This window comes from Hyaena hyaena, unplaced genomic scaffold (genome assembly GCF_003009895.1).
Source record: "Hyaena hyaena isolate Hyena2069 unplaced genomic scaffold, ASM300989v1 scaffold_38, whole genome shotgun sequence".
NCBI lineage: Eukaryota > Metazoa > Chordata > Mammalia > Carnivora > Hyaenidae > Hyaena > Hyaena hyaena.
Window position 1 is genome coordinate 180,245 of NW_024080670.1, and position 27,336 is coordinate 207,580.

The following is a 27,336-nucleotide window of genomic DNA, read 5'->3' on the forward strand; positions in this document are numbered from 1 at the left end:
CATTTCCTTCTCCAGCTGTAGATCTGTTCTTTCCATGTCGGTAACACGGTGCCTTAGAGGGAAGGTGAAGTCAGCAGCGTTTCAGTGCGGGGCTGGGGTGGCCTGCTGCTCCCCCCACCCACGCCCGCACTCACACGTAGGGTTTCTTAGATGTAGCCTGTCCGTGTTATTGTTCCAACCCTTCTTTTATTACCCTTTTCAGTGGTTATCTAGGAGGGGGTAAGGGAATCACCAGTCCAGAGTTCGAATCCTCCACTGTTGCCAAACAATGTCTCGGTTTTAACTTGTCTTCAATATAGTATCAGGTGGAATTTGACAAGAGATTGTTCTTTTTGAATGAGATATGTAACAGGCTCAGGTAAATTACCTATTTCTCCTTAGCCTTGGCTGCCCGCCCGGGTAGTGCAGTGCGGAGGGCTGAAAATCGCTGGCAGTGTGTTTGATCACTCAGTCGCCTTGGAGGGCCAAGCAGAGATCGGCCCCAGTGCAGCCCCAGCCAGGGCCACTCCACCCTGGAGACTTGGTCCTGCTGGTGTGGGCACTGGCCTTCCATCTGATATACGCCGCTGCCTTCAACTCCCCACGGCCCTGGGGATTGAAACTTTCTTATCCCTTTGCCACTTTTGACGAGGAAGGGAGCTAGCCGAGCTGCAGTAAAAGGTGCAGAGAAGGGTTTCTAGGCGAGTTCAGTAACTTCGTTTTACCCCAAACCTTTTTTCCTAGGTTGTCTTTACCCAGCAAGTCTGTCGACTGGACCCACTTTGGAGGTAAAGTTGTTACTTGAGCCCCAGACCCAACTCGTGTGGGTCCCGCACGCTCGCCGCCTGTCCTGGCCCTGAAGGAGGCTTGCGCTGTAGGAACACGTCTCCCCTTGGCTATGGCTCCAGCTGGCCTACCTGCTCGGCCTCTAGTAGATCAGGGGTCGCGAAGCCAGTGTTTCCTACTTTTGAAAGTGGCACGTGGTGCGTGCCTGTGGGCAGCAGTGCCGGAAGTGCTGACCTCCTGCCAGGCTTCCCCAGAAAAGCCCCTGGGCAGGTCTGTGGTGCTGGAGATGCGCCTGGCCGGGCCGCACCCGGGAGGGAGGACAGGAGCCTGAGTGACTGCGTGTGTGGTTTGGGTCTGGGGGGGAAAGGCCTCGGGAGCCCTTCCGCCTTGTACCCGCTCGTGTTCCTTGAAAGGGGAGAACGAATGGCTGTTGCCGAGACCCAAGTGATTGTGTGCAAAAGGGGTGGTGATTTGTTTCTTGAAGAATTGAGTTTCTTGGGCTAGCTAACCACGGGAAGCTCTTGATCGAACCTTCTGTAAAAGGCATCTCTGCCACCCTCCCTCTGCTTTAAAATCAGGCTCTCCTCCCTCAGATGAGATCCGCACCCTCCGTAACCAGTTGCTTTTACTGCACAACCAGTTATTGTATGAGCGCTTTAAGAGGCAACAGCATGCTCTCCGGAACAGGCGGCTCCTCCGCAGGGTGACCCGGGCGGCAGCTCTGGAGGAGCACAACGCCGCCATGGTGAGCACGGGGGGTGGGGGGTCTTCACAACGCTGCCATGGTGAGCACGGGGGGTGGGAGGTCTTCACAACGCCGCCATGGTGAGCATAGGGGCGGGGGGGCTTCACAACGCTGCCATGGTGAGCACGGGGGGTGGGAGGTCTTCACAACGCCGCCATGGTGAGCACGGGGGGTGGGGGCGGGGGGGCAGGGGAGGGGAGCTTCACAACGTCGCATCGTGAGCACGGGGGTTGGGAGGCTTCCGGTTGTGTGTTGCCTCATGTCAGCACGGCAGTTTGTAAACAGCAGCTGCCGTGTCGAGGCCGGGTGTTCAGGCCTGGCTCTGCTCCCCGTGGGGCTGTGGCCGCCGCCTGGTCTCTGAGGCTAAGGCGTGACTGGCTAGGTCTCCGAATCAGCTTGTCACCTTCAGACACCCTGGGACAAGGGGTTTGTGCATAATTGGCTGTGACGACAACAGGGTCAGAGGATGATTTTGTTTCTCCAAACATGAAACCAGCTCTCCTAAAGCTGGTTTATGGCAAGAATCTTGTAGCTCCGGTCCAGTTGGACCTGGAGGCTGAACCTTGGCTCTGCCGCTTGTCACCTTGGGAAAGTGATGTAGCCTCTTGAAGCATCTGTTAGCCGTTCTGTAAAATGGGAATGAGAATAGCAGCACCCACCTTTAAAGCGTGGTGGTTAGAGAAGTCACGTGACCACGTGCGCAGTGCTGGGTAGGTGGTCAGTAGACTTGCCTCATGTGTAGGGACCTTAATCAATAGCGATTATGAGAGGTCTTATGCCAGGCCTGGTGGTTAGGATTCTGGAAGGTCCTGGGGGCATCGCTGAGAAAGTTTCTTCCAGCATCTTGTAACCTGTTTGCTAATGTGAAATTGGTGACCTTTGACCTTGAGCCACGCTGGACAGTTGTGAGCTGGTGGACGCTGGGCCTGGGGTTCCGGTGTCAGGGTGGCGTGTGGCTGTCCGCGTGAGAAACCGCGTTGTGCGTTACGCTTGAGCCTCACCACTCGCGTCGGCAGGCAGCTGAAATGATCCCATCCTTGGTCTCCGTCAGAAAGACCAGCTGAAGCTACAGGAGAAGGACATCCAGATCTGGAAGGTCAGCCTCCAGAAGGAGCAGGCCAGAAGCAGTCAGCTGCAGGAGCAGCGAGACACCATGGTGAGCCAGCTGCACAGCCAGATCAGACAGCTGCAGCACGACCGAGAGGAGTTCTACAACCAGAGCCAGGAGCTGCAGGTGCGGGGGGGTTGGGGGGGGGTGCCGTGCATCCCAGCCAGCCCGCCGGCTCTCGCTCTGATGCCGTGGGACGCGATTTCACGGAAGGCAGGGCCTCCCCGGCTCTCCTGGTTCCTACAGACTCCCTGAGCGTCTGGGGAACTTCCTGGCATCCCGCAGCCAAGAGAGCAGATCCGAAAGACTTAGTGTGCATGTCTTGATGACACGGTCACCGTTTGAAAATTGTACTCATAAACTTAAGGGTTTTTTTTCTTTAGTTTTTAAATGGTCATGATTATTGGCCGGTGCCATGTGTGCCCATCTGGCAGTGGCGGCACCTCAGTCCTTGGAATCACATTGGAGACTGACACCCTCATTTCCTGTTTCCTGCTAGTTTTCACAGGGTGGTTTTTCTCCCTGCAAGCACCTGAACCCTTCTCTGCAAAGATACGGTCACCCGTAGGCACCAGCACATCTCATACCAACACGCTGCACTTCCTCTGGCTTGTAGTGCGCACGGTGACCGACAGGTGTCACTGTGTCCCCCTCAAACATTCACAGCCTCCTCATGGCACCACCCTGAGTCTGCTGGTGGCCCCACGGCTTTCAGGTGCAGAATTTGGGATCTGAGATCTTTTTGTTCCTTTGCTACAAAGGAACAAATCAGGAACTCCAGAAATCAGCCGTAACTTAATTTTTAAAACTAAGAAGCTAAGTCTCGACGGCCCAAGCATAGCAGAGCAGTAGAGACACTGGGCCTTCCCGCGTGTCCGTGGGCCGGTGCCATGGCCTGGAGGTTTTGTGTAACTCCGTGGCACGTCTCTTTGGGCAGACGAAGCTGGAGGACTGCAGGAACATGATCGCAGAGCTGCGTCTGGAGTTGAAGAAGGCCAACAGCAAGGTGTGTCACACGGAGCTGCTGCTCAGTCAGGTCTCCCAGAAGGTAAGAAGTGGGGCCGGCGGGCTCTGTTCTCACACGGCTTGCTGACGCTCTTCCTTCAGACGGGGCCTGTGTGCCCGCGGCGGGGGTTCCCAACAGGGAGCAGGTCGGTGTCCTGTCCCGCCCCCCAGGGGACACTGGGCAACGTGTGGAGGCATTTTTGTTCCAGTTTTAGTGGATGTGCTGCTGGCGAGCGTGTACAGAGCCTTTTTTGGTTCTCCCGACATCGAGGGGGCAGGGGCAGGGGCCCGGGTGCTGCTAAACCCTCCAGTGCCCCGGACAGTCTCCAGAGCTGGCTGGCCCGAGCCAAGTGGGGGCGGGGCAGGGAGAGGGAGACACAGGATCTGAAGCAGCTCCAGGCTCTGAGCTGTCAGCACAGAGCCCGACGCGGGGCTCGAACTCACGAACTGTGAGATCATGACCTGAGCTGACTGAGCCACCCAGGTGCCCTGGAACTCTTTTTTAAATCCTAGTTTACGTAAACTTGAAATGTTGGTTCTCAAAGATCTCTTGAGCTAGGATCCCTCCTCTGTTGGGATTCAGTGCACTGTGTAGAAATCACTTATGAATAAAATAAGTGAGTTTTCCTGGGCTTTGACCCAGGACATCATGTCCCTGCGGTGACCGTTGTGTCCACGCCTGTCCCCTCCAGGCATGTTGTGGGTGGCCACTCTGATGTAGTGCATCTGACCCACTTCCCTTTTGCACAGCACAGTTTTGCAGTGCTTTTCTGCCCATCGTTGCCCGTGGGTGCCTGCCTCCCCACCAGCCGCTGTGTGAGGGAATTTGAAACCGAGGGAGTGGTTTGTTGGGCCCAAGCCCTGAAATCATGGGCTCCTAGCAGGGCCCTGTTTGATGCCCACTGGCCGGTGTTGTGTCGCGGGGTCTTTCACTTTGCCTGTTTCTGTGCTGTGGTTATAGCTCTCGAACAGCGAGTCGGTCCAGCAGCAGATGGAGTTCTTGAACAGGCAGCTGCTGGTTCTTGGGGAGGTCAACGAGCTGTACCTGGAGCAACTGCAGAACAAGCACTCAGACACCACAAAGGTGCGCCAGGGTTCGGGGAGCCAGGCCTGGGGGCGGGGGGTTGCTCTTAGGATGCATTTGTGCAGACTGCCCAGAGTCCGCGCAGCGTTCTTGCCGGCCATCTGCCCCCTTGCTGGCCGCTGGGGTGAGCATTTTCCGCCATCACGTGAGCTTACTCCCCCCAGTTGGCTCGCTGTGAAATTAAGTCAGGGGCAAGGGAAAGTGCCCCGTGGGAGTTGGTACAGAGTGGCTGGTAGAGAGCTTCTCTTCTCCTCCCGTGCCCGCCCCGAGAGACAGTGGGTGAGAGGCAGAGGAGAGGGATGGGGAGCCAATTCTGCTGAACATAACTCAGGACCGTGGGTATATACTAGTGTACACAGTTTTTCTTCCTTTTAATGTTGAATTTAATTTCAGCGGACGGCGGTTCAGTCCCGGCAACAAGGCCACAGCTCGGGAGGACCTTACGTTAATTAGCGCCTCCCGGCGGTGCCGAGGCATACGTTGTTTGTCACTTTATAAATAGCCTCAGGTAACGGTAGCGAGTGAGTTGGGAAGGAGTTGGAATGGAATTTTAATAGTGAATGTTCAGATGCTTCCTGTCACTAACTTCTCCATCACACACAGGCTTTCTTTGTAGGATTTCTTGGGCTTGTGCTTTATAAAGCATCTTTTTGGGCCAAATGTAGAGACTGGTCTCAGGAGCAGAGAGAGATAATTTTCCTAATAGAGTCACTCCTTATTCCTCAGCTCCTCTCAGCTCTCAGGTTCTGACTTCCTTTAGTAGGACGTTAAGTGTGGAACTTTCTCTAGAAATCAGCTACCAGTCGTTTCGGAAGTATAATGGGCTTGGAAAAGACAAGGAGGGAACACACCTAAAGGACCGGAGAACTCTGAACATCCTTATTACTCACATGCATTCCCGGTGCCCCCGAGAGTGCAGCTGGGCTGGCCTCTGTGCTGCTGTCCTTCGGCTGGACGGCTTATACTCTTGGGATCCTGAGCAAGCCACCTGGCTTCTCTGGGCCCTGTTTCACCATCCCTGAAATGGGCGTGCTGACCCTGACTTGTATCGGTCAGGACGCCTGCCGCTGTAAGCAGTAACAAGAAGACCAACTAAACCGGCTTAACAGTAAGGAGTTGTGTTAATTATGTCACTTGGCAAGAAGTTCCAAAGCAGCTGAGCCCCCGGTTGGTCCACTCAGCAATTTAGGGACAGCATCAGAGAGCTCAGTTCTGGGACACCTGGCTGGCTCAGCAGGTAGGGTGTGTGACTCTTGATCTCGGGGTTGTGGCTTCGAGCCCAACATTGGATGTAGAAGTTACTTAAAAAAACAAAAATCCAAAACCTAGTTCTTCCTGACCCACCGCGGCACCCTTGTCCCTGGGCTGGCTGTGCCGATGGCTGCAGGGTGTGCACTGCAGGTGTGGCGGTCACAGGTAGATGCCACAATGCCCCACGGAAGAGGAGAGGACACTTCCTGAGGGTCTCAAACCAGACTTCCCACCCTTGTTACTGGCCAGGGTTGTGTCATGCGCGTCCATCCCCAGTCAGTCATTACCTTGAACCTGTCAGGATTTGCCCTTGGACCTGGAGTAGGCTTCCTCATGTTTAGTCAAGTCGGGGAGCGGGGGAGAGGCAGGGTGGGTGTCGAGCATGGCTGGTAGGAGTCGGTGTAGCACCTCATTAGGTGAGTGGGAGGGTTAGTGGAAGCACATGGCTGTTCCGGGTCAGTACTTTGATTCTCCATAAAGAGCTTCTGCCGTTTATGAGAAAGGTCCAACTTGCTCACCTAACGTGTGCAAGTCTTAGGCATGGCCATATGACCTAGTGCCCCGTTCTGAGCTGAAATCTACGCAGTTTCACGCCAAGAAAGCATTCACTCTTCACCTTCATGACTCACCTGCACGGAGGCTCAGCTCCTTGCCCCTGGTGGTTTATCTGTTTAAGAAAAACAAATACATGTAAGTTATGTGTGTATCTTTCCACAGTAAAAAAGCATAACACAAATGTAATACGTGCTTGTTAGACGAGTGTTCTTTCCATGTTTTTTCCGAGCGTGAATGTGCACTTGCCCTGGGTTCAGCTCATTTAGTCTGTCTGCAGGCCGGCCATCTGCCTGGTGGGATCGGCAAGCCTTGTCGGGGCATCTGATCTGCCAGTGTGGCGTTGCCTGAGCAGCCCTGCCCGGCCGCGCCACGCCCGCCAGCTTTGTCATGTGAGGGGGGAAGAAGCCTAAAAAAAACAAAAAACAACCACCAGACCTGCAGCACCACCACGTTGAAGCAGTAACTGAATGTTGGTAGTTTCATATGATGCTTGTGAATGTCAGTGTTTACGTAGTTGATCCTACTATTCATGTGGTTTTATAGTTTGCTTTTAAAAATCTTCTTACTGATACATAAACCTGAAGTTTATCAGAAACTTATAAAATGTGTTTTAACTCACTTAGCTGTTTTCCTGACACGAGACTTAACAGTGTTCCCAGTGTTTTGCCCTTCTCAGTATTCTGAGATGATTATTTTTGTGCCCACGTGTCTGTTTGTGGTTCAGGTGATTTTCTCAGGGGTAGATTTCTAGGAAGGGGTATTAGGTTAATATGTAACTGCCAGCTTACTTTCCAAAAAGTTGTACTGATTCAGATTGTCACCAGCAGTGCCCCAGAGCAGCTTCTCAACGCTTATCGCCTTGATTTTCCAACATGGATGTGGCATGTTTGTTTTCTAAAAGGACTCCAATCCCCCTGTTTTGTTTTGGTTTTTTTTTTTTACTTTTTAGGAAGTGGAAATGATGAAAGCTGCATACCGGAAAGAACTAGAAAAGAACAGAAGCCACCTTCTCCAACAGAATCAGAGGCTCGACACCTCCCAGAAACGGATTTTGGAACTGGAATCTCACCTGGCCAAGAAAGACCATCTTCTTCTGGAACAGAAGAAATATTTAGAGGATGTCAAACTCCAGGCAAGGTAACTCCAGCGGGGGAAGGTTTCTGCAGTGCTGTGTTCTTGTGTAAGCAAAGCTTCCTATATTCCGGGTGGTCTGTGTTTCAGAGGACAGCTGCAGGCGGCAGAGAGCAGGTATGAAGCTCAGAAAAGGATCACCCAGGTGTTTGAGTTGGAGATCTTAGATTTGTACGGCAGGTTAGAGAAGGACGGCCTCCTGAAGAAACTTGAAGAAGAAAAAGCAGAAGCAGCTGAAGCGGCAGAGGAAAGGTAGGAACGAAGAGATGGTGCCAGGATCCTGGGACATAAGAAACAGTCCCCCGGGGTCAGGCGGGGCTGCGGCGCCTCGATTTCCCTTTCCTCATGGAGCCCAGCGGCCTCTCTGCGTCCCTGTCCTTGGCCCCGATTGCTGGATGTGGTCACAGAAGTGCTCGCACGTGCGATCACCATCTGCCGTCCGTCATTGTGACGTGGTTTCTCTTGCTGTGACCTCACGCCAGGGCTCTCTGTTCTGAAACGCGGTGTTTAGTGTCCGCGTGTGCGCCTCCGGGACACAGGCACTGCCGACACCACCCCTTTTCTCCTCCCTGGGTTTTTTACAGGCTTGCCTGCTGTAAGGACGGCTGCTCGGATTCTGTAACAGGGCACAACGAAGAGGCATCCGGCCACAATGGCGAGACCAAGCCTCCCAGGCCTGGCGGTGTGCGGGGCGGCGGCGGAAGCAGAGGGAGCGGCAGTGGCGAGCTCTCGACTCCAGAGAAGCCCCCCAGCCAGAGGGCAGGCCCGTTCAGTAGTCGGTGGGAAACTACCATGGGAGAGTCCGCCACCAGTATCCCGACCACCGTCGGGTCCCTTCCCAGTTCAAAAAGCTTCCTGGGCATGAAGGCGCGCGAGTTATTTCGTAATAAGAGTGAGAGCCAGTGTGATGAGGACAGCGTGACCATCAGGAGCCTTTCTGAGACGCTCAAGACAGAACTGGGCAAAGACCCGGGTACGGAAGGCAAGGCCCCCCTGAGCCTGGACGGCCCGCACCCCTCTCCCCCGACCCCGGACAGTGTTGGACCGCTGCACATCATGGACTACAATGAGACTCATCACGAACACAGGGAAGGATGACGGTCAATCAGTGTTAACTCACAGACTGCTGGCGTAGAACAGGAGGTGTGGATGCACGTTCCCAGGCCTCCCTATTTCCAGGGCCCGGGTGGCTCGCTCACGCCGTGGAAATGGGGTGGGGGTCCTTTTGACAGCTGACTGAATGCAGAACGGTTTTTGGATCTGGCATTGAAATGCCTCTTAACGTTCCCCTCAACCCGTTCCTTGCCCTGTCTCTCATTGACCCGGCAGTGTGGACTAACCCCAGGGCCAGTTCGTGCCCCTCAGTGGCTTTATTTTCTGCCTTCCCCCCCAGTGGTTGCGCCCTTTGAACGTGTGCAATATGAGGCCAAATTTAATCTTTGAGTCTAACACACCACTCTCTCCTTTCCTGAAACTCAGAGAACGGGTTGGCTCTCTGTCAGCCCGGGTAACTGGCGGTGTTGCAGGTAAGTCTGGTTTTGTGCCTCTCCATGAGGGACAAAAGGCTGGTCGCCTTCACGTCGAAGCTTTTTTACAGGAGACTTTTGCGCTGCTTTTGGTTCTGAAGTTCAGCATCTAAAGCAGCAGATCTAGCAAAGGTTTATTCACCCTTCACGTTCTGCTGGTGGTTCTGATAAGCTTCCTAGAAAGTTCTGCGAGAATTCTGGAGCAGGCACCGTGGAGTTTACCCTCCCCGCCCCTCTCAGAATGTCTGTCTCTCCTTCCCCGCTACCTCTTATTTATTTGGCGTTTGTTCGAAAGTGGCGACTGTTCTGATCAGGCTTGTGTGAGGGTGGTGACACTTCTCTCTGCAGGAGGGGAGGGTGGTGGTGGCTCGGGCCATTGCCCGAAAAGCCCTTGTGGATGGGGAGCCGCCCCTCGGACAGGGCTGTGCCAGTGGAGCCTCGTGGTTCCTGCCATCTGTGTGCCTCTCTCCCTTCATGTTCCCGTGAGTCTCTCATTCGTGTCTGCTTCTTGGCAATGCTGAGAAAGTTTCTTTAACGTTTAAACAACCATTGCTCCTCAGGCTGCTAGAGCTGCTTCGCCGTTGTGCGTTCTCGACCCCCAAGAAGGTAACCGCATCCTCCCACCAGCCTAGCTTTCCAGGGCCGGCTCCCTGGGGAGTGTGTTGCTGCCCCCTCCCGCGTGGCGGTAATGGCAGAGCATTTGAGAGCTGAGTCCTGGCGAGTGTTGACAGAGGCCCACGTGCGCTCAGGGGAGACGGCCCCAGCACGGCACTTGAACTCAACATGGGCTCCCAAGGTAACTTCTGGAAGCCTGAGAGTTTTTGCTTCAGGGTCCTAGCTGAGGCGAGGAGAGACTTGTATGAAAGAGCCAATGAACTTAGTTTTTCTCTTTAAGTTCTCTTAGTTAAAAGTATACGAGGGTTCAGCCATGAAGGGGGAAAAGATGGACTGTAATGGTACGAAATCTTACTGCATCCAGAAGCTTCCAGCACGTGAGGGTAAAGGTTTCTCTCTCTCTCCCTCTCTCTCTTTTTTTTTTTTTTTTAGCGTCCCAGCAACTATTCTAGCACCCTGGCCAGAGGGGGTTAGATAAGGAGAGATTCCCTGTCCCACGAGAGCACTGGTGCAGGGCCTCCTCCGGACAGGGTCGTCCGGCGGGACTGTGCCCAGCCCAGGAGAGGCCGTGTGTCGACTGTGTCCCCAGTCCTGCAGTTTCCGCTGGGTGTCCCTTATGGACTTTTGATAACCCCACTTGGTTAATTCAGCTTTATCCAAAGGAAAGCTTAAAATCGAATACATCCTATTTCCTAGTTCAGTTTTAGGAAAAGAAAACAGGAACAAGTTCAGAAAGGAGAAAAAATGTTGCAGGATAAGTACCGAAACCAGGTCAAAATGCCCACCCTCCCCCAGCCCGAGAGACCTGTGCCACAAAACGAAGACACCAGGCACTTAAATCAAAGCCCTTTCCCTGATTAACTGCCAAAGGCAGAGCCCAACGTAAAGAAAGAAGAGACATTCTTAAAAACGGGGGCAGACTGTAAAATTACAGGGAAGGAGGTGGCAGCGTGGTGAGGTGGGCCGCGGCCTGTGCCCGGGGCCCCGAGGGCAGGTCTCCGTGCCCAGGGCCCTCGGCACCTCCCTGCCACGCAGCCGTCTGCTCAGCTTGACCGCCATGGCCCACCCAGGGACCTGCACTCCACTTCTGTTGGGTTCTAGGAGGCCGTGTGTCTTAGTCGGGGGGGGGGGGGTGAGGCCCGGAGGCACGTTGATGTGACCCGTCCTCAAGATGCAGGCTCTCATGGTGCAAAGGACTCGAGTCAGTAATAAGGTTTGGTTTTGAAAGTGATAAACTCGCCAGGAGTCAACAGGTCACTTGATCATCCTGCAGAGTCTTTTCAAGGATGGAAAGGTGATGGCCGGGGAGCACCAGAGAGAGCGCTCCGGCCTGGGGGCCCTCGGGACACATGTCCTGGAATCATCAGTGTCAGGGCCAGAGTGAGTCTCAGGACTGTCCGAGCAGCGTGCTGTTGGCACGCGGCAGGGCTTGCCTGCCTCGCAGACGTTCGGCCCACGTGCGTAACCCATTCCAGTCCCCGCCTGACGCTGACCAGGGGTCAGCACAGGCCCTGCGAAGGCTGAGGCTGCTTCTTGCGCAGCATGAATTTTGTTTTAAAAAGGAGCACTACAGGATCACTTGGGGGGGGGGGGCAGCGTGGTCTGCATAGAGAACGCTGTGGGCCCGTCCTGTCTGCCACGGGACGTGAGCATGTGCACCTCTCTCAGAGCTTTTAGGGATTTTTTTAAAAAGCATTTGACAGGGTTCTGCCGTGAAGCCTGAAACTCGGTTAGTGTAGCACGGGGAGACCCGCTGTGCAGGGCTAGGGAAGCAGAGGTAGGAGACGAAGGGCGTTTTCTTGGGTTGAGAGGTTTTGAAAGGTTTCCTCGCGGATGAGTGCCAGGACCAGCCTCGTGCGGCAGGCGGGTGGGCAGGCGGATGTGACCTTGCTCGCTTTGCCAGCGGAGGGTTCTCCTGAGAAACGGGACAGGTAAGGTCCCACGTGCGCCAGAGCAGTAGAGCGCGTGTGGGGGAGAGGGTGCGCTGTCCCGGGCAGGTAGACCGGAGGCCATGGACACTAGAACACAGCTCCCTGTGGGCCGCCGCCGTCCCACAGGGCAGCGCCTCAGGGCACAGTCCCCGGGCAAATCCGCATTTGCCCCAGCCCGTGTAGCTCCCGGTGTTTTTGTCACAGGAGGCCAGAGTCTCGCAGTCGTATAGCAGGGGTGACTGAGACAGTGGCGGCAACGGATGCCTGTGAGCCAGGCCGCAGGGGTTCAGGCTCACGAATAAAATGTTGGGCGTTTCTGTGGACACCATCTGGGATGGGCTGTGGCTAGCCAGTGGGAGTTCTTACCAAATACTCGAACCTACCATGTGAAGCCACAAGATGACCGTTTTTCTGACGGAAAGCACCGGAGAGGTGGGAGGAAGCAGAGGCAGGTCAGGAGGCTGTGGGCAGAGGGCAGGCTGGCTGCAGAAGTGTAGTTGTCCAGGTGGAGGACCCCCCGATTTGGGATGTTCTGGGACAGGCCAGTCCGTCTTCAGAGTGGTCCCCGGAGAAGCCCGATCCCACCCAGAGCATGTCTCGTGCGGGAAACAGTGGGCTCATGGAACGACCCCCCCCAGCACACATCCTCTGCTGCCTTTTCGCTCTCGAGGTGCACGCTCGGAATTGACCGGCAGTGACTGTCGAAACGTGTCGCTGGAGCGAAATGTGTCGCTGGAGCGCATCTGGGTACCTGTTTATGCGCCACCTCCCCCCACCCCCAGCTGTGTAACACGAGCCCTCCCTCCCCCGGCGCCACGGAGGAATCCATTGCACTGATGGCGCTTTTCTCTAGCGGTGAAAGGGCAAGTTTAGGTTGGGGACTGGCCCCGAGGCTGCTGCTTTGACCCTTGTCCCGTGTGTCCCCGTCCATGACTCTGATGTGTGTGGGGAGAGTGGAGTTTTTGCCTTTTCCCCACCATCTGCGGTCTGTCCGAGCTCACCTGAGGGAAGAGTGGCTGTAGCTACCCGGGAACCTGCGCCCATGGCCGCTTTTGGCCATGAAACCAATGAACGAAGGCAGAGGCGCTCTCTGCCCCCTTCCCTTCCCATTGCCATCAAATTGTCCACCCTCCGGGATATGTAGGCTAACTGACACATTGGAGCAGATCTTAGAGGAGACCCCGGAGAGTCTGAGCCCCCGTCCCCCCCCCCCCCCCCCCCCCCCCCCCCCCCCCCCCCCCCAGCTACAGTGTTTGGACAGGAGGGTACGCGCTGCTCTACGCAGCAGAAACTTCTGCTTATCAAAGAGGCGGCCGGGCATTTTGCACTAGGAAGAATCAGTGATCACTTTTCAGAAGACTTCCGTGGACCACACACATATTACGGAGGGACAGATTTTGCTAAGATGTAATCTAGTTTTATAACTCAATCATGGATCAACCACATGCGGCTTACTTGCAGTTTAAAGGGGTCCCATCAGTGGGAAAAGATTTTTTAATTGACTGCTTTTAGTTAAATTTGAGAAAGTTCTTTCTTGTCAAAAGGTTTAAACCTTCCTGCCTCGATCTTAAAAGCATGTCAAACAATCCACGGCAGATGCCATAACATGAGCTGCAAGAGGAAATGGTACAATCTTAGTGGATGGGAATTGGAATCAAAAGGGTTTTGCTGTCCTTCTTAGAATGTTCTAAAATGTCAAGGCAGTTGCTTGTGTTTAACTGTGAACAAATAAAAATCTATTGTTTTGCACTACTCTGCTGTGTTGACATGAAGTGACCCGTGGTGGCCTCGGAGGGGCTCACAGGCAAAGTAGGGACCCACCGAAACCAAAGATGCAGAAGCCTCAGGTCTGGCTTGGTTACGCCGGGTGGCTGGAGGAGGTGCTGTCAGACCCTTTTTGTTCTAGAAAGGTACCTGGCACATAGCCACGGATCCTACTTTATCTGCCTCACAGTCCCGCCTGCCCCCAACAGTGGCATGGTGGCACGGGAGGGGTGACTCGAGTCCTCTCCCCCAAGACCGGACAGCCTGCCGGGCCACACTGCTGTCCCCGCGTGCGCTCGGAGCGTGCTTGCCACCTTGAGGGGTTTAATACAGTCCTTGCGGGTGAGCCCACATAGCACTGAGGTCGTGGAGAGCTTACCAACCCTGAGCCTTGCCGTTGTGTTCTGTGAGTGTGCCAAGGAAGCAGCGCAGCTGGCAGCCGCCACCTTCCTTCCATAATGTCACCAGGTATTTGGAAGAAAGCAGGAAACTACCTTAAGCGATTGTTAGATCCAGCCTTGCCTTCCCATCGCTTCCACAGAACGTACATTTCCAGCTGCCCCTGGAAATCGGTGCGCTCTGCTTGTTTTAGTGGCGGAAGCAGCTCCTTCGGAGATACAGACTCGGAGACGGCAGTTTTTAATTCTGTCTGAAGAACTCAGCTACCCATTCAGATTCCCGTGTGAACGCATTCGAACGAGAGTTGTTCCTGCGCTGGCCTGGGGGTCTTCGGCCTCAGCCTCCTGAGAGCAAACTCCCGTATCTCGTGTGTGCTCTCTGCTGGCGGTTTTGTTTGTGAGCCTACTGCCCAGTGTCCTCTGATGTCGTAGGATAAACGTAGTTTTCTTTAAGGGAGGGGCCCCAGGAAACCAAGCCAGGCAGACAGGTGGGAGAACATTTTTTATTCTTGACGGTCGCCCCGAGGAAGCAAGAGTACAGAATCTAAGTCGCCCCCTGCGAAGGGAAAAACCAACAATCAGACAGTACTTCCCGGAGGCTCAGAGGCCAGAGACACACGCTACAATGTCGGGGCCTTGACTGTGCTGTGGAAACCAGGGGATTCTTACGTGGGAGCCGCAGAGTCCTTCCGGCCCCTCTCATGGCCTCCCCGCCCCAGGTAAAGGAGAGCAGAGGCAGGTTCGATCCCCCTTGGGTTCTGGCCCAGACACCTGCTGGAAGTTCGCCGCCTGGCCCCCAGCTTCCGGCAGGAGGAGCAGCTCTATGGTGGGTGGCCGCGGTGGCCGCAAGGGAGCCCTGTGGCCTCCCCCTTGGTGGCTCAGCCTGGAGAGGCGGGCCTGTGGTGTGGGCGGGTCTGGCAGGGTGCGGGCCTGGAGCTCCCAGAAGGCCAGGGCCGGCCAGTGCCCTGGCTCACCAGCCTCTCCCAGCGACACGAAGTGGGCACAGAGCCTGACGCCCAGAGGTGAGGAGAGGTGAGAAGTTAAAGCGAGAGAGAGGGAGACCGGTTCTCAGAAGCATATTGGGTAGGCCCCTTTGGGGTTTTTCAGTGGCTGGGACGGGAGCCCAAGTGAAGAGACAGCACCCCCCTGCCCTGCCTGCCCCCCCTCCCGTGGGGTGCAGCAGGGTGCCAGCTCCGAGTTACAGCTTCCCGCCAGGTGGTCTCCAGGGAGGTTTTGAACATCTGGTGTCTTTCCCCCTAGGTTGGGGGCTGTCTTTTTTAAGTTGACTACGTTTGTGTTTTCTTAACGGAGGCTGGGTGCCGGTGGTCCGGGAAGGCGGAGCGGCTGCCGCGGTGACTTCCTGGCGCGCGTGGGGCTCACTCACATGCTGCAGACTTTTGCGGGGCAGCTTCTCCGAGTGGGCGATCCATTCCTTCATTAAGTCTAGGATGATGGGGACGAGGCTGACGACGCCTCCGTAGTGGTTCCTGGCCTCGTCGCAGCTGAGGTGGTTCACCACGTCGTGAGGGTACCTGCAGGGTGGCAAGAGGGGGCTCTGGCAGACCCGGGGCGGGGTCTGTCCTGACGCACGTCACGGTCCCCGGGGAGGTTCCGGACACTGGTTCGGCGGGCTTGCGGGCCCCGAACTCTAGGCAATCCTGGCGTGAGAGACAGGATTCTCGAACCACTGGTGTGTGGTTGTAGAGACGGGATGAGGGGCTGTGGAAGCCCGTCACTGCTCCAGAATGTGGTTGGTCCCTCCGACTCTTATCCCCGATGACCAAACAGCGTCCTCCAGAGTACGGTACTGCGTGTCCAGGACGCCCCAGGGCTCAGAAGGAGGGAGCCACGCTTGGCGATGCTGAGGCCCAGACGCCCATGGGGATGGGCTCCAGACATCCCACTACTCCGTGGGCTTCTGGGAACATCTGCTCTGGGACTCCCCGTCCCCTTGCCCGGTGCTGGCTCTGTCTGTGTCCCACTGTACGTGGGTCCTCAGCGTCCCTCGCTTTCAATAAGAGGATTTGTTGGGCTGGCCCTTTGGCTACATCTATGGGCCTAGGATTCCCCTCCTAGGTGGGGGGGTGGGGGCGCGGGGGCCCTGGACCGTAGCCACGTGCCCCATCGGATGGGACGTACCTGTCCTCGTGACAGAAGGCTGCTCCTTCCTGCGGGACGCCGCCCCTCCCTCTCCACCCTTCCGCCCTGCACAGGCTGGCTGGCGCCTCCGGGACAAGCCCAGAAGCCACTTACTTTGCCCTGAGGCTGCTCAAGTCGTTGCTCTGGCTGACCAGGGATTTGCATTTCTCGAGCAGGTTGTTGGTGACCGGGGTGCCAGAGTGCAGGGCCTCGAAGCTCTGGCACAGCTTGTTCAGCTCCGTGCAGATGTCCAGAAACATGAGCAGAATGCGCCGGTCCGTGGAGTTGTTGCAGTGATGGTCCGTGTAGCTCTGTACCTGCAGGGGCCACGTGAAGGGAGCTCAGGGAGTGCCACCCAGCCCCCAGCTGGTTTCGGGGCCCAAACATCCAGGAGCACCCCCCCCCATTCCTCCTCCCCTCCCCTCCATTCCTCCTACCCTCCCAGAGTCACAGGGGAGATGCAGGCACATCGAAGCATTTGGACGCTCAGGCCACCACATGTGGTCAATGTCACCGAGGGCCCCACGCACCACGGGAGCGCGGTGCAGCCTGGGTCTCCCGGCACCCCCACCTAAAGCCCACGTGCCGGGTGCCTTTTGAAGCCCTCATCTTATAGATGAACAGCGGAGGCTCAGCGGTGAAATAAGTTGCTCAGGCAGGCGCCAGTGGAGGTGGCCAGGCTGGGACTTCACCCCCAGGTCACCAGGCCCTGAGCACCTAACCCAACACTGGCAGCAAGCGGGCTGCTCCCTGACTTTCCTTCGAGTCCCGCTCCTCAGACGACTGAGGAGCAAACAGAAGGCACTAGAATCCTTTGAAGTTGCACTGTCCTGTGTTCCCAGGAGAGGGGTCATCCATAGGAGAGAAGGTCATCTTTACCTCCCGCCACACACCTGCAGCGGCTCTGGGAGGGTGAAGGGCTCTCGTGCCAGAACCAAACCAAAGCCCCCCGGGGAACACATCTCAGATGCAGGAGTAGGGGACCCTTCCGGACATCACTGACGGCCTTTCAAGCCCTGCCCTCGGGAATGGCGGCTCTTCTCCAGAGCATCCGAGGACCACCCGATCACTCCGGATCGGAGGTCAGGCAAGGCGGGGGGCTGGCCTTGTGCTGTGGAGGTACTGGCCTGGTCCCAGAGGGATTAACTGCCCATTTCATGAGCGCTTCCCCTCCGCATTGCGAGCCGGGGGGACCAGGGGTTTCCTGATGCTGCCGGCTGCCTTTCTGTTGCTGGTTGTCTTCCCAGATGATCTGAGTGGTTCCTTCCAAGTACAGCGGCTTTGTAAGGGGGAGGAGGCTCTGACAGCCGCCAGGGGCCCCGAGGAGGGTGGGGAGGAGCCTGCCCTGCCGTGTAACTACAATAGACCAGAGTCCCTGAGCTACCAGGTGTGTGGGAAGGTCACCGTTGGATGACCCAGGTCCCGGTGGGGAGGCGGGGCAGGGTGAGGGCCGAGAATCAACACGTCACATGCAGAGTCAGAGCGTGGGGCCACCGTTTTACCAAGGCCCTTTGCTGACCCTAAGGCAGGAAGGCCACCCCCCTGTGCATGTGAGGGGCCGGGGTCACCCAGGCTCCAATGGATTCTGAGCAGGGGCTGCGGGGAGGGGTTTCACACGCTCCATCCTGGCACTGAAAACCTGTCCGGTGCCCTTGGAAGTCTGAGCCTTTGGGGAGGGGGCAGGAAGGGGTGCAGCTGACTTACTGCCACAGAGTTCAGGGGAAAGAGGGTGTTTTCTGTTGGTGTATCATTTTTCAAGTTGAAGAACTGGGAGAAATGATCACACACGTTACAAAGGAGGATTTTTGTTGAAGGATGTTGCCAGCGAGGGTTGCGATCTCTGGGGCCCGTGGGCTTCTCCTAAGCGGTTCTGAGCGCTGATCCCCATACCCGCCCCGCGCCTGGGGCCTTGCCCACAAGCTGACTCCTCGGCCGGCAGCAGGAGAGGGTCCCACCAAGGAGGGTGCTGCTCCCTGGAGGGCGCGCTCGGTGTCGAGGCCTCCGGGTCCTGCAGAGCAAACTGGGATAGCAGCTGACTCGAGGGAGGCCCAGGCTAAGTGGAAATGTCTGCAGAGGAGGGAAGCAAGGTGCTTGGCGGGTCGGCTTCTCCAACCCCAGTGGGATCCCACTGCCGAGACCGCAGGCGTCAGACGCTGGCTGGGCGTCTCACGAGCTTAATTCTGCAGACCCCGCATTTCCCAGATGAGGCAGCTGGGGCACAGAGAGGTGACTCACTGGCCCCGGGTCACAGCAGGGCTGTGGGGCTGAGCTGGGACCCGAACCCTGGCCGGCAACAGAGTCTGCAGCCCACGGTTTTAACCACGTCGTTATTTGCTCACATACATGGTGAGGGAACGGAACAGCCGTTCCCGCCTCATTAGGATTGGAGTCCTGATCCCGGCACAAACACCCTTGCCCTCTCTGGGCCTCAGCTCCCTCACCCTCCAAGCAAGGTGTCTCCCAGGAGTCGCTGGGCCCCCTCAGGTTCCCGAGAGCCCGGCCCCTCCCCGCCGGCCAGTGCGCGAGGTGCCACCTGTCCGATGCTGGTGATGGGCCGGATCTTGTCGTGGGCGTTCTCCCTGCAGTGCTCCAGAGCGGCGATGAACGTAAACTGTTGCTGCTGGAAGAGCTTGTACTTCTGCTCGATGCTTCGCAGGGACTCCTTTGCCTCATTCATGGTCTTCCTCAGCGGTCATTCACAGGAGGACGGGAATCTGCGGGAAGAACACAGCGATGAAGCCCCAGGTGCCAGACTGCGGAGCTGCTTTGGAGTCTCAGACCAGCAGGCCCACGACCCCTCTCGCCCCGCCCCCCTCTCCCCCCCCCCCCACCCCGGGCCCACTCCAGATCCCCTAGGTAGTCCAGGACACGCTGGAGCCTGACCCAAGCCCCCTTTCCCTCCAAGGACACGTTCTTTGCCGTGGACCGTGACTTCCTTCCCTCAAGTGTGGACAAGGATTTCTCTGGTCCTCAGTTTCTCCATGCTGTGGACACCCTCACCCACACCCACGGACTCCAGTGCCTTCCCGTGCCGTCGGCAGCGGAGGGCATCCAGGGATGTGCCACAGCATGTAAAATCTGTGATTTCTATCGGTTTGGACCAAATTGTTTTAAAATATCTGCCACTTTGCAATCGGTGGGACACTCTAGGGATAGTTTCCAGTGGGCCAAGCAGGGCTAGTGCCTGTATGGGACTGTCGAGTCTAAGATGCAGTCTCCCTGCTCTGTGCTTGGGTCAGGAGCCTTCAGCTCAGGCTTGCAATTCTCGGGGCCGGGCTGGCCTCCGACGATTCCTCCCTGCCTCCCACTGTTTATTGAAGGAATGCCCCCATGGGAAACATCAGCGCTATGGGGGTGCTCCCTTTTTGGGGCCTCACAGACTGTCCCTGGTTCAGGCAGTCCACAGCACGTCTAGAATCTCCTCCGTGAGCAGAGAAGGCTGTGGGTTCTGCTCTCTGTGACATCATGAATTTGCTGAGCGAGCCAGGGCAAAGGGCTCTTCAGGTCACAGACGTATGGAATGCTAGAGCCGGAAGAGACCTCGTCCGTCGGCTCTCCTTAACTGCAGTCCAGGGTGTCGCAGCAAGCTTGCGTCCGAGACACCCTAGGTCGCCGGCTTCTGCGTCTCCACCCTTGAGGCACCGGCACCAGACACGCCCCGAGTGAACAGGGCTCAGAGGAGGCTGGGCCAAGTCTAGGGCTGGTAGCAGGTGGAAGGGGCCAGGACACCTGGTGAGGGCAGGGGGCTGGAGAAGAACACATTCCAGGCTTCCTGGGAGGCCCCGCCCAGGTGGAGAGGAAGGGGCCCGAGGGAGAGGGGAGGCATTTCTCTCCACTGTGTGGCCTCAGCGTCCGGAGCCCAGAGCAGGGCTGGAGCAAGGAGGGCATCTTTGCGGCAAAGAGAGGGACCAAAGGAAATGCAAGAACAGATCAGAAGTTGGCCTCCAGGGCATGACAGGAACAAGCAGATCAGAGAAGCTGGGGAGGGCTGGGAGCTGACCTGCCCCAGGAAGGGCCCCGAGACAGTGGCGCCCCATGAACCTCAGGGGGTCAACTGTGAATAGAACAGAGCCCATTCAGAGGCAGTGCCAAGGCCACTCCTGGGAGCCACGGTGCCTGTGTTTGCGGACACTGGCACTTCCTCCCGACTCAGCCCCCTGCCGGAAGTGGGTGAGTGAGAGGGGGAGCCAGGGTAGTGGGGGTGCGGTGAGGGCCTCCTGTCTATCAAACACCCCCAGGTCTCCCCACCCCCCGCCCAGAAGCACAAATGGAGGACATGGTAAAGCTGGGGCACCAGAGAACTCAGCAGTTGAGCCAGGTAAAAATATTTAACGCACTATTTAAAGAAATGAAAGTTAACACCAAAGAATCTGCAAAGTATCAGAATTTTAAAGACGGGACGGGGTCCGGTGCCACGCCATATTGGAGCCCAAGGCAAAAGGAACAAGTAATACTGATCTCATCTTTAAATTTTGGACCGAAGTGGATTTTTGATGGGTTTTGATGTTTTTAAATGTGTTTGCTTTGATTATTGGGGTTTGGGGGGGCCATCTTCACATTTCATACCAAGGCAATTGCCTTACTCTTGGCCCTGGGCTTACAAGTGACTCGGGGGGTTGAAGACCTAGACAAGCCAGAGCACAGCACACAGGTGCGTTTCTGGGGAGGGGGTGTGTGTGTGCTTTCAGTCTGGCCTTGCCCCATAATGCTCAGAGCTGTGTTTGGTGGTTAAGAACCCAAGCTCTGGACTCCTAGTCCTGGGTTCCAATCCTGTGCCGGCCTGGGGTGAGCCTCTGAGTGCTAACGTGCTAGAGAGAAATAACAGCGTCGGCCTCCCAGCCTCGGGCGACGGGGCGAGCACTGCCCAGAGCCCGGAAGGCGGCAGTGCCTGGCTGTCAGAGCAATGAAAGCTGCCGTGATTACACAGGGCAGGGCGCACACAATGGCAGGGGCATGCCACGACAGGCAAGGTGCACACCCTGAAAGCTTGAGCTCCGGGAGAGGAGAGGTGGGGGGAGGGTGGGCTGGAGCGTCAGGAGGGGCGACATGGGAAAATTGTGAGCCAGCACAGAAGGCAGTGGGCAGGGTAGCCCGGGGGACCCCCAAGCATCAGGCAAAGCTAGGAGAACCCCTGAAGGCCAAGGGGGTAAGAAGCACTTCATGCGTTCGTTCGTTTGTTCATTCATTCCTTCTGCAGTGCCTCCTGTATGCCAGCCCCGATTCTGCGTGCTGGGCTACACACAGCACTGAACCAAGTAGAAAGATCCTCCCCCCTGGAATTCATCTTTCAGAGTGGGAGGCAGTCAGTAAGGATGAGCGAGCAAACCAACAGTGTTTTGGATAAGGGCGCTACCAAAGAGAAAAGCAAGCAGGCCAGTGGGATGGGCGTGGTCGGGACGAAGGGCTAAGCACAGTCTGCTGGAGGGTCCTTTACGGAGGTGGGTGGGTGCAGGGCAGACGAGCGCCTCGCTGCTCCAGCCTTCGGCGAGATCCTGAACTCCCGCCCCAACCCTCCCCAACAGCAGTGACTCTCGACGGGGCTCTGAGAGAACCCTGGCCATGCATGAAGTCCTCACCACCGCCCTGTGAATGGTAAGCACCGCGATTATCCCCACGTGACAGACGATGGCGCTGAGGTCACCCCGCTAGAGGTGGGCAAGCCAGGATTTCCCACGCAGCTCTGCCTCATTTTGTAAAGTCTGGGATCTTGGATCCCTCCCTCCCTTCCTCCGTGATGGTCCACAGAGACAGACGTGCCAGACATCAGACTGACCAGGGCTGGGAGTGGGTGGCTGGGGTGGAGGCGATACCCAAAGCCTGAAAAGCTGCCCGAACCCCCTGGGGGGTCATACCCTAGCTGGATCCCTGGGCCTCGTTTCCGCTTGCAGGAGACTGTTCTCTGCTCCCCCGCCCCTAGTGTTCAGGGCCCTGCCCTGCGTGTCTGGCTCCCTGCCACCCTCCTGGGGCTTCCTGGGGCTGTCAGCTTCTCCAAGGATACAGCTCGACCTCTGCTGGTGGCCCCAAGAGCCCCTGAGAGCAAAACTGACTTGGTTCTTGATCCTAGGGACTTCTGACATGCACTCCAGGAATGTCGTGAGAACAGCTGTAATAAGCTATCCAAAGCGATCGTCCCTTGAACGAGTCACTGCAGCCAAATTAGTCTGGATGAAAGGCGCAGGGTGCAGGCACTTCTCGATCTGGGGGAGGAGGAAGGAAAAAATGATTACCCAATAGGTTTTAGGCTTTAATTGATTTGTATTTTTCCAGGCTGCTAAAGAAGATTAAATCATGGTATGAAAAGCGCCTAGGGCTTAAAATAAATGAGGAGAAAGGCAAGTCATTTCAGAAATGTCCAGGAAGCAAACTGAAGCTCTCCAGTGCAAATTGCAGGTTTGGTTGTGTGTTCTTTGTTCACGGGGAGACAGCTTCCTTTTCTTCCCCTGCTGTCTTTGCAGTTGGCTTTGACAAGCCAACCAAGGTGTGCGCGCTTTGCGCTTTGAGGAAGCGGTTCTGAGGGGAAGAGGCCGATCTGCAGCGTTTTACGGTTGGAGGGCATGTCTCTGGGCACTTAGTGGCTGGTGGGAAAGGCTTTGGCTGGGAGTCAAGACACTTGCCCTGGCTCTGCCTTTGATTAGTAAGTGAACTTGGCCAAGAACTTCCCCCTGTCCGGACCTCAGTTTATCTCTCTGTAAAACAGGGCCATTTGGATTAGGAGAACTTCCAGCGGGCTTCTGATGCTAATGCTACATGATCTATACCTGATGAGAAAAGAGACCCAGAAAAGGGAAATGACTTGCCCCAGGTCATACGCTCCACTACTTGTTCACCATTCTGACCCTCCAATTTCTTCTTTGTAAGATGGGCATGAAGGTACTTATTTCTGGGGCTGGTGCAAATATTAAATGAAATATTACTAATAGTAGCCCCTATGCATTGTGCACTTAATATATGCCAGTAACCCATACTTCAGGCATATTAGCTCATGGGATCCTTACATAATCCCCACTTCGCAGAAGAGGTGAGGCATAGAGCAGGCTCACAGAGGTGGGGCCAGGAGCTGCACACAGGGCGATCTGTATTGTAAATGCCAGACGCCCGGTCCATAATGGCCGTGCCCCATAGTTTTGTTAAGAACACAGCTCAAAAACCTTCTAAAAATGACAACAGACAAAAGCCGGAGCTCCCCATTCAGCGCTGCGTCCCATAGCAGGCGGCTCCAGTTCCACTGGGGACTGTCGCTTTTCGAAGCGCTCCTTCCCCCACCACGTCCCACCCACCCCCTCCAGGAGCCGCAGCGGGTCCCCACCATTCCCTCCCCCCCACCCCCAGGTCTAGGGTGGGCCCGCTTTAACCTTGCTGGTCCCAGAACGGTCTTCACTCACAGAGCGCCCTGAAACCGAAGTGCCTCCAAGGGTGTCTGGGGCCCCAGAGGGGCCCTTCCCAGGGCCGGGAAGGTGGGTGGGTGGGTGGGTGGGGCGGGGAGGTGTGAGGAGGGGCGGGGCCGCGGGCCCGATTGTCCCCGCGGGTGCCATAGCAATCGGGTCACGTGGCAGCCCTGCCTCGCCCGGCCGCCCCAGGGACCGCCCCTACCGTTTCAACAGCCTTCCCGGACCTGTACTCACTTTACAGATGGGAAAACTGAGGGCCAGAGAGCAGCGCCGGGCTGGCCGTCGGAGCGCCCAAGGCCCAGGTCGGGGTGCGATGGCAGGACTAGCGCACGCCCCGCCTCCCGCCCCCTCGGGGGACCGACGTGCCCCCTGGGCGTCTCGGCACCTGGGGCCCTCCTAGGGGCACCCCTGGTCCTAGAAGGCTGGAAGGCCCCCCACCCCGAGACGCACAGACGGCACTGCGAGGCCGCCACGGGGAAGCACCTGCCCCCAGGGAAGCACCTGCCCCCGGCGATTGAGCGCGCGGACCGGGAACGAGGCCGGTTCCAGGCTCCGGGGCCCGCGGGCGCGCGCTGATGACGCGACGGCGCGGCGGCCCTAGCGACGGCGGTCTCCAGGGAGCGGGCGCGCGCTGATGACGCGACGGCGCGGCGGCCCTAGCGACGGCGGTCTCCAGGGAGCGGGCGCGCCGCACGGAGCCATGGACGCGACCACCGCCCCGCACCGCATACCCCCCGAAATGCCCCGATACGGGGAGGAGAACCACATATTCGAGCTGATGCAGGTGACCCGGGCAGCCCCGCCCTGCCGCGACACCGGGCGCCAGCCAGGAGCCTCTGTCGCGGTAGCAGTGCTCGGCTGCGACCCCACAGCTGGGGCGGGGAGTGGGGGTGTCTGACTCCTGTACCGCTGGGACCCGGAGGGATGCCTCGGTCGGAGGACGCCCCCTGCCCCTGTCCTGCGGACCCAGGAGGGAAGAAAGGGGCAGGCCACCTGACCAGGAATTTGGTCACGGCTCCGTGCCAGCTGGCCCAGTGGCCTGGACCAAGTCTCATTCTTTTCTGTTCCCGAAGCTATGAAATGCTGGGTTGCAGGAGCTGATCTCCAAGGGGGCTCCTCGGGGCTAACAGCCCCCCGTCTGTCTGCAATGTTGGTTTCTGAGCTGGGGAGTGTCCTGAGATGGCCACCTCCTGGGACAGCGGCCCTGTGTCCTGTGGTTCGGGCAGGAGCGTTGCCCACGTGTCCCTTCTTCCTTCAGGTCAGGAGTTCCCGGCCGCTCCCAGTCGCCCATCCTGGGTTTCTGACCTGACTGGGCCCCCACTCCCTGTATGACCCTTGGCGAAGCCCTGCGCCCTCTGGTTGCCCTTCTGCACCTCCTGGAGGCAGAGGCTTTCTAGAGCTGGACTGGGAGAACTCTGCCACTCAGAGGTTCTGAGGGCCAAAGAGGAGGCGGAGCCCAGTTTCTAGAGCATTTGCCCATCCAGGTCTGCCCTATCCCCAGCGGCACCACTGTGGCGATGCCTGTGCTCGTCTGAGCCTCTGACCAGCACGTGTGACAGCAGAGATCACGCTACCCACCCCGAGCCTCCCTCTCTCCAGCAAGCGTATGCTTCCTTTGGAACGTGTTAACCGATAGAGGGAGAGAGATTTTTCTATAACTGAGTAGCCAATCTAAGAAGAGAAAATGGCCAGCGGAGTTACAAGTCATCCGCTGGTGGGCAGGGTGGGGCAGGCCCCTGGGGGGATTGTGGTCCGCTCTAGGGAACCTGGCGTATCTCAGATTGATTGTTGAAAGGAGCGGCCTGAAAAAGCTTTTAGTCCGGCATTTCCAGTCCATAGTCATAAGTGCATTCCCTCCCTGGCTTTCACCATTTTCCTTTTTATTTTAAAACAATGTTAGGCCCTCAGCATGTTACAAAGATAGTACAGAGTTCTGATGTGCCCTTCCCCAACTCGCCCCGGTGATACCATCTAACGAAACTACGGACTTTGACATTGGTAGGAGACCATGAACTAGACTGCAGGCCTTATTTGGATTTCATCCATTTTTACCTGCCCTTCTTTCTTTTTGGTGTAGTATTCCATGAAATTTTATCACTGTGTTTCCACTTTAACTTAATCATTTTTAAATGTTTATTTCTTTTTGAGAGAGAGAGAGAGAGAGGGAGAGACTGTGAGCATGAGCAGGAGAGGGGCAGAGAGAAAGAGAGACAGAATATCCCAAGCAGGCTCTGTGCAGTCAGCACAGAGCCCAGTGTGGGGCTTGAACTCACAAACTGCCGTATCATGACCTGAGCTGAAGTCTAATGCTTAACTGACCGAGCCATCCAGGTGCCCCTAACTTAATCACTTCTTTAAATCAACCCCTTTAAAAAAATTAAACAATATTACCTCTTCCTGAGCTATATATCCTTGAAATCGTAGGTTTTCTAGCACGCACATTAGATACATAACTATTTAAAGGTGAAATTAAAGGGGTGCCTGGGTGGCTTAGTCGGTTAAGCGTCCGACTTTCGCTTAGGTCATGATCTCGCGGTTCGTGGGTTCGAGCCCCGCGTCGGGCTCTGTGCTGACTGCCAGCTCGGAGCCTGGAGCCTGTTTTAGTCTGTGACTCCCTCTCTCTCTGACCCTCCCCTGCTCACGCTGTCTCTCTCTCTTAGAAATAAATAAAACATTAAAAAAAATTAAAAATAAAATAAAATAAAAGTGAAATTAAAAACACTCATCCGTGAAGCAGCCAACACCATCTCACACTGTCTCAGCAGTGAGAGCCAGCTAGTCCAGTTGGGATGCCACCAGCTGGGGAAATTGAGGCTCAGAGAAGGGAAGGGACTTGCTGGCAAGGTGCAGAGCAGAGCTGGGGCTTTCTCAGAGCTCCGCGCTCTCTTCCGCTGCACACGCCCTCTGCCCCTGCAAGGCAAAAGCCCCTCCCAGGTTGTCCCTGAAGGACACTCCTTAATGCGCCAGCTCAGCCCCTATCTGCTACCTAGTTCATTTCCGTGGCTCTTGTTCTGGGACCATAGAAGCTGGTTTTCCTTGGAATTAGGTGGCCGGGCTACCCCAGGATAGTAACTGTTCTGGCTGGTCCACATTCTGTTCCACGCTGGAGGGACACAGGTAGCACTGATGACCATGTCAGCCAGCAGACCTTGGCCTCGGGCACCTACTGTGTGCCTAGCACTGAGACAAGGATGTGGCAATAACGGATGTATGGGGGCTGGCAGGAGCGTAGGACAGGATTTATCTAGTGAGTGTGATCAGGAACATATGTTTCCACTGAGAGCTGAGGACTTGGGGAACAGTGTCCCAGGATAAGGGAACAGCATTTGCTAAGACTCTGAGGGGCAAATGAACATGGTGCACGAGGTGAACTGAGAGGAGGGTGGTCCGGGGAGCCCAAAGGGACTGAGGTGAGAGGGCCTGTCTGTGCTCCGTCGGGGGTGTGGTCCCTCCATGTGCCTCTGCGGTGATACCCACATGACTCTTCCCTCATTCCTCTGCTCATGGGGACCCAGGTCGATGCCAGCTGCAGCAGGGGCTGGGCTCCAAGTTGAAGGCATGTTTGCTGGGTGCAGTGGAGAGATCGGGCCCTGCAGCTGGTATCGGTAGTGACCAGGGTGCTGGGCCACCTGAGCCCAGGCCCCTTGGTGCCCGTGCAGGCGTTAACTACCTGGGTGTCTGCCCTGTGCCCACAGAACATGCTGGAGCAACTCCTGATCCACCAGCCCAAGGATCCCATCCCGTTCATGATCAGTCACTTGCAACGAGACAACAGTAATGGTGAGCCCTCAATGAGCCCCTCTCCCTTTACCTCCCCCCCCCCACGCCTGCCCAGTAGCTGTGAACCACTCTGCCCTCCCTGGGTCCGAAGGGCGGTCTGAACCTGGTAAGGAGGGGTTTTGACAACCTGGGGTGGCGGCTCATTGAAAAA

General features: G+C 56.7%; 3 protein-coding genes across 17 annotated transcripts in view; 2 read left to right on the plus strand and 1 right to left on the minus strand.

Annotated features, from left to right (window-relative positions):
* Positions 1-9,093, plus strand: part of TSC1 (TSC complex subunit 1) — a 47,038-nt gene extending 37,945 nt beyond the window's left edge. For all 5 annotated transcript variants that reach the window (XM_039229695.1, XM_039229692.1, XM_039229696.1 and 2 more), the window contains 8 exons: positions 724-767; positions 1,344-1,510; positions 2,562-2,744; positions 3,556-3,666; positions 4,585-4,707; positions 7,463-7,650; positions 7,735-7,896; positions 8,229-9,093. In XM_039229695.1, coding sequence (XP_039085626.1) covers positions 724-767; positions 1,344-1,510; positions 2,562-2,744; positions 3,556-3,666; positions 4,585-4,707; positions 7,463-7,650; positions 7,735-7,896; positions 8,229-8,742 — 1,492 coding nt within the window. In that variant the 3' untranslated portion in view covers positions 8,743-9,093. The remainder of the gene's footprint in view (positions 1-723; positions 768-1,343; positions 1,511-2,561; positions 2,745-3,555; positions 3,667-4,584; positions 4,708-7,462; positions 7,651-7,734; positions 7,897-8,228) is intronic.
* A 5,268-nt stretch (positions 9,094-14,361) lies between these two features.
* Positions 14,362-23,965, minus strand: SPACA9 (sperm acrosome associated 9). Of its 9 annotated transcripts, XR_005527938.1 has the most exons (8): positions 23,370-23,478; positions 22,065-22,214; positions 18,551-18,731; positions 17,973-18,084; positions 16,132-16,334; positions 15,263-15,410; positions 14,650-14,887; positions 14,362-14,434 (listed from the first exon to the last, which is right to left on the minus strand). XR_005527938.1 is itself a non-coding variant. In XM_039229701.1 (7 exons), exons 3-7 carry the CDS (start codon positions 18,688-18,690, stop codon positions 14,423-14,425), a joined length of 615 nt encoding a protein of 204 aa, XP_039085632.1. In that variant the 5' UTR covers positions 18,691-18,731; positions 22,065-22,214; positions 23,370-23,478; the 3' UTR covers positions 14,362-14,422. The 9 variants fall into 9 exon arrangements, 5 of the variants coding, with proteins under 5 accessions (XP_039085632.1, XP_039085629.1, XP_039085630.1 ...); XR_005527940.1 differs by lacking the exons at positions 22,065-22,214; positions 23,370-23,478 and adding an exon at positions 21,870-22,058; XR_005527941.1 differs by lacking the exons at positions 22,065-22,214; positions 23,370-23,478 and adding an exon at positions 19,399-20,194.
* An 88-nt stretch (positions 23,966-24,053) lies between these two features.
* Positions 24,054-27,336, plus strand: part of AK8 (adenylate kinase 8) — a 126,863-nt gene continuing 123,580 nt past the window's right edge. The window contains exons 1-2 of one of the 3 annotated variants that reach the window (XM_039229429.1): positions 24,054-24,189; positions 27,101-27,185. In XM_039229429.1, the coding sequence (XP_039085360.1) occupies positions 24,106-24,189; positions 27,101-27,185 (169 nt within the window). In that variant the 5' untranslated portion in view covers positions 24,054-24,105. Of the gene's footprint in view, positions 24,190-24,578; positions 24,664-27,100; positions 27,186-27,336 lie in introns of those variants that run through there. The other 2 variants (XM_039229430.1, XM_039229432.1) reach the window with 2 other exon arrangements.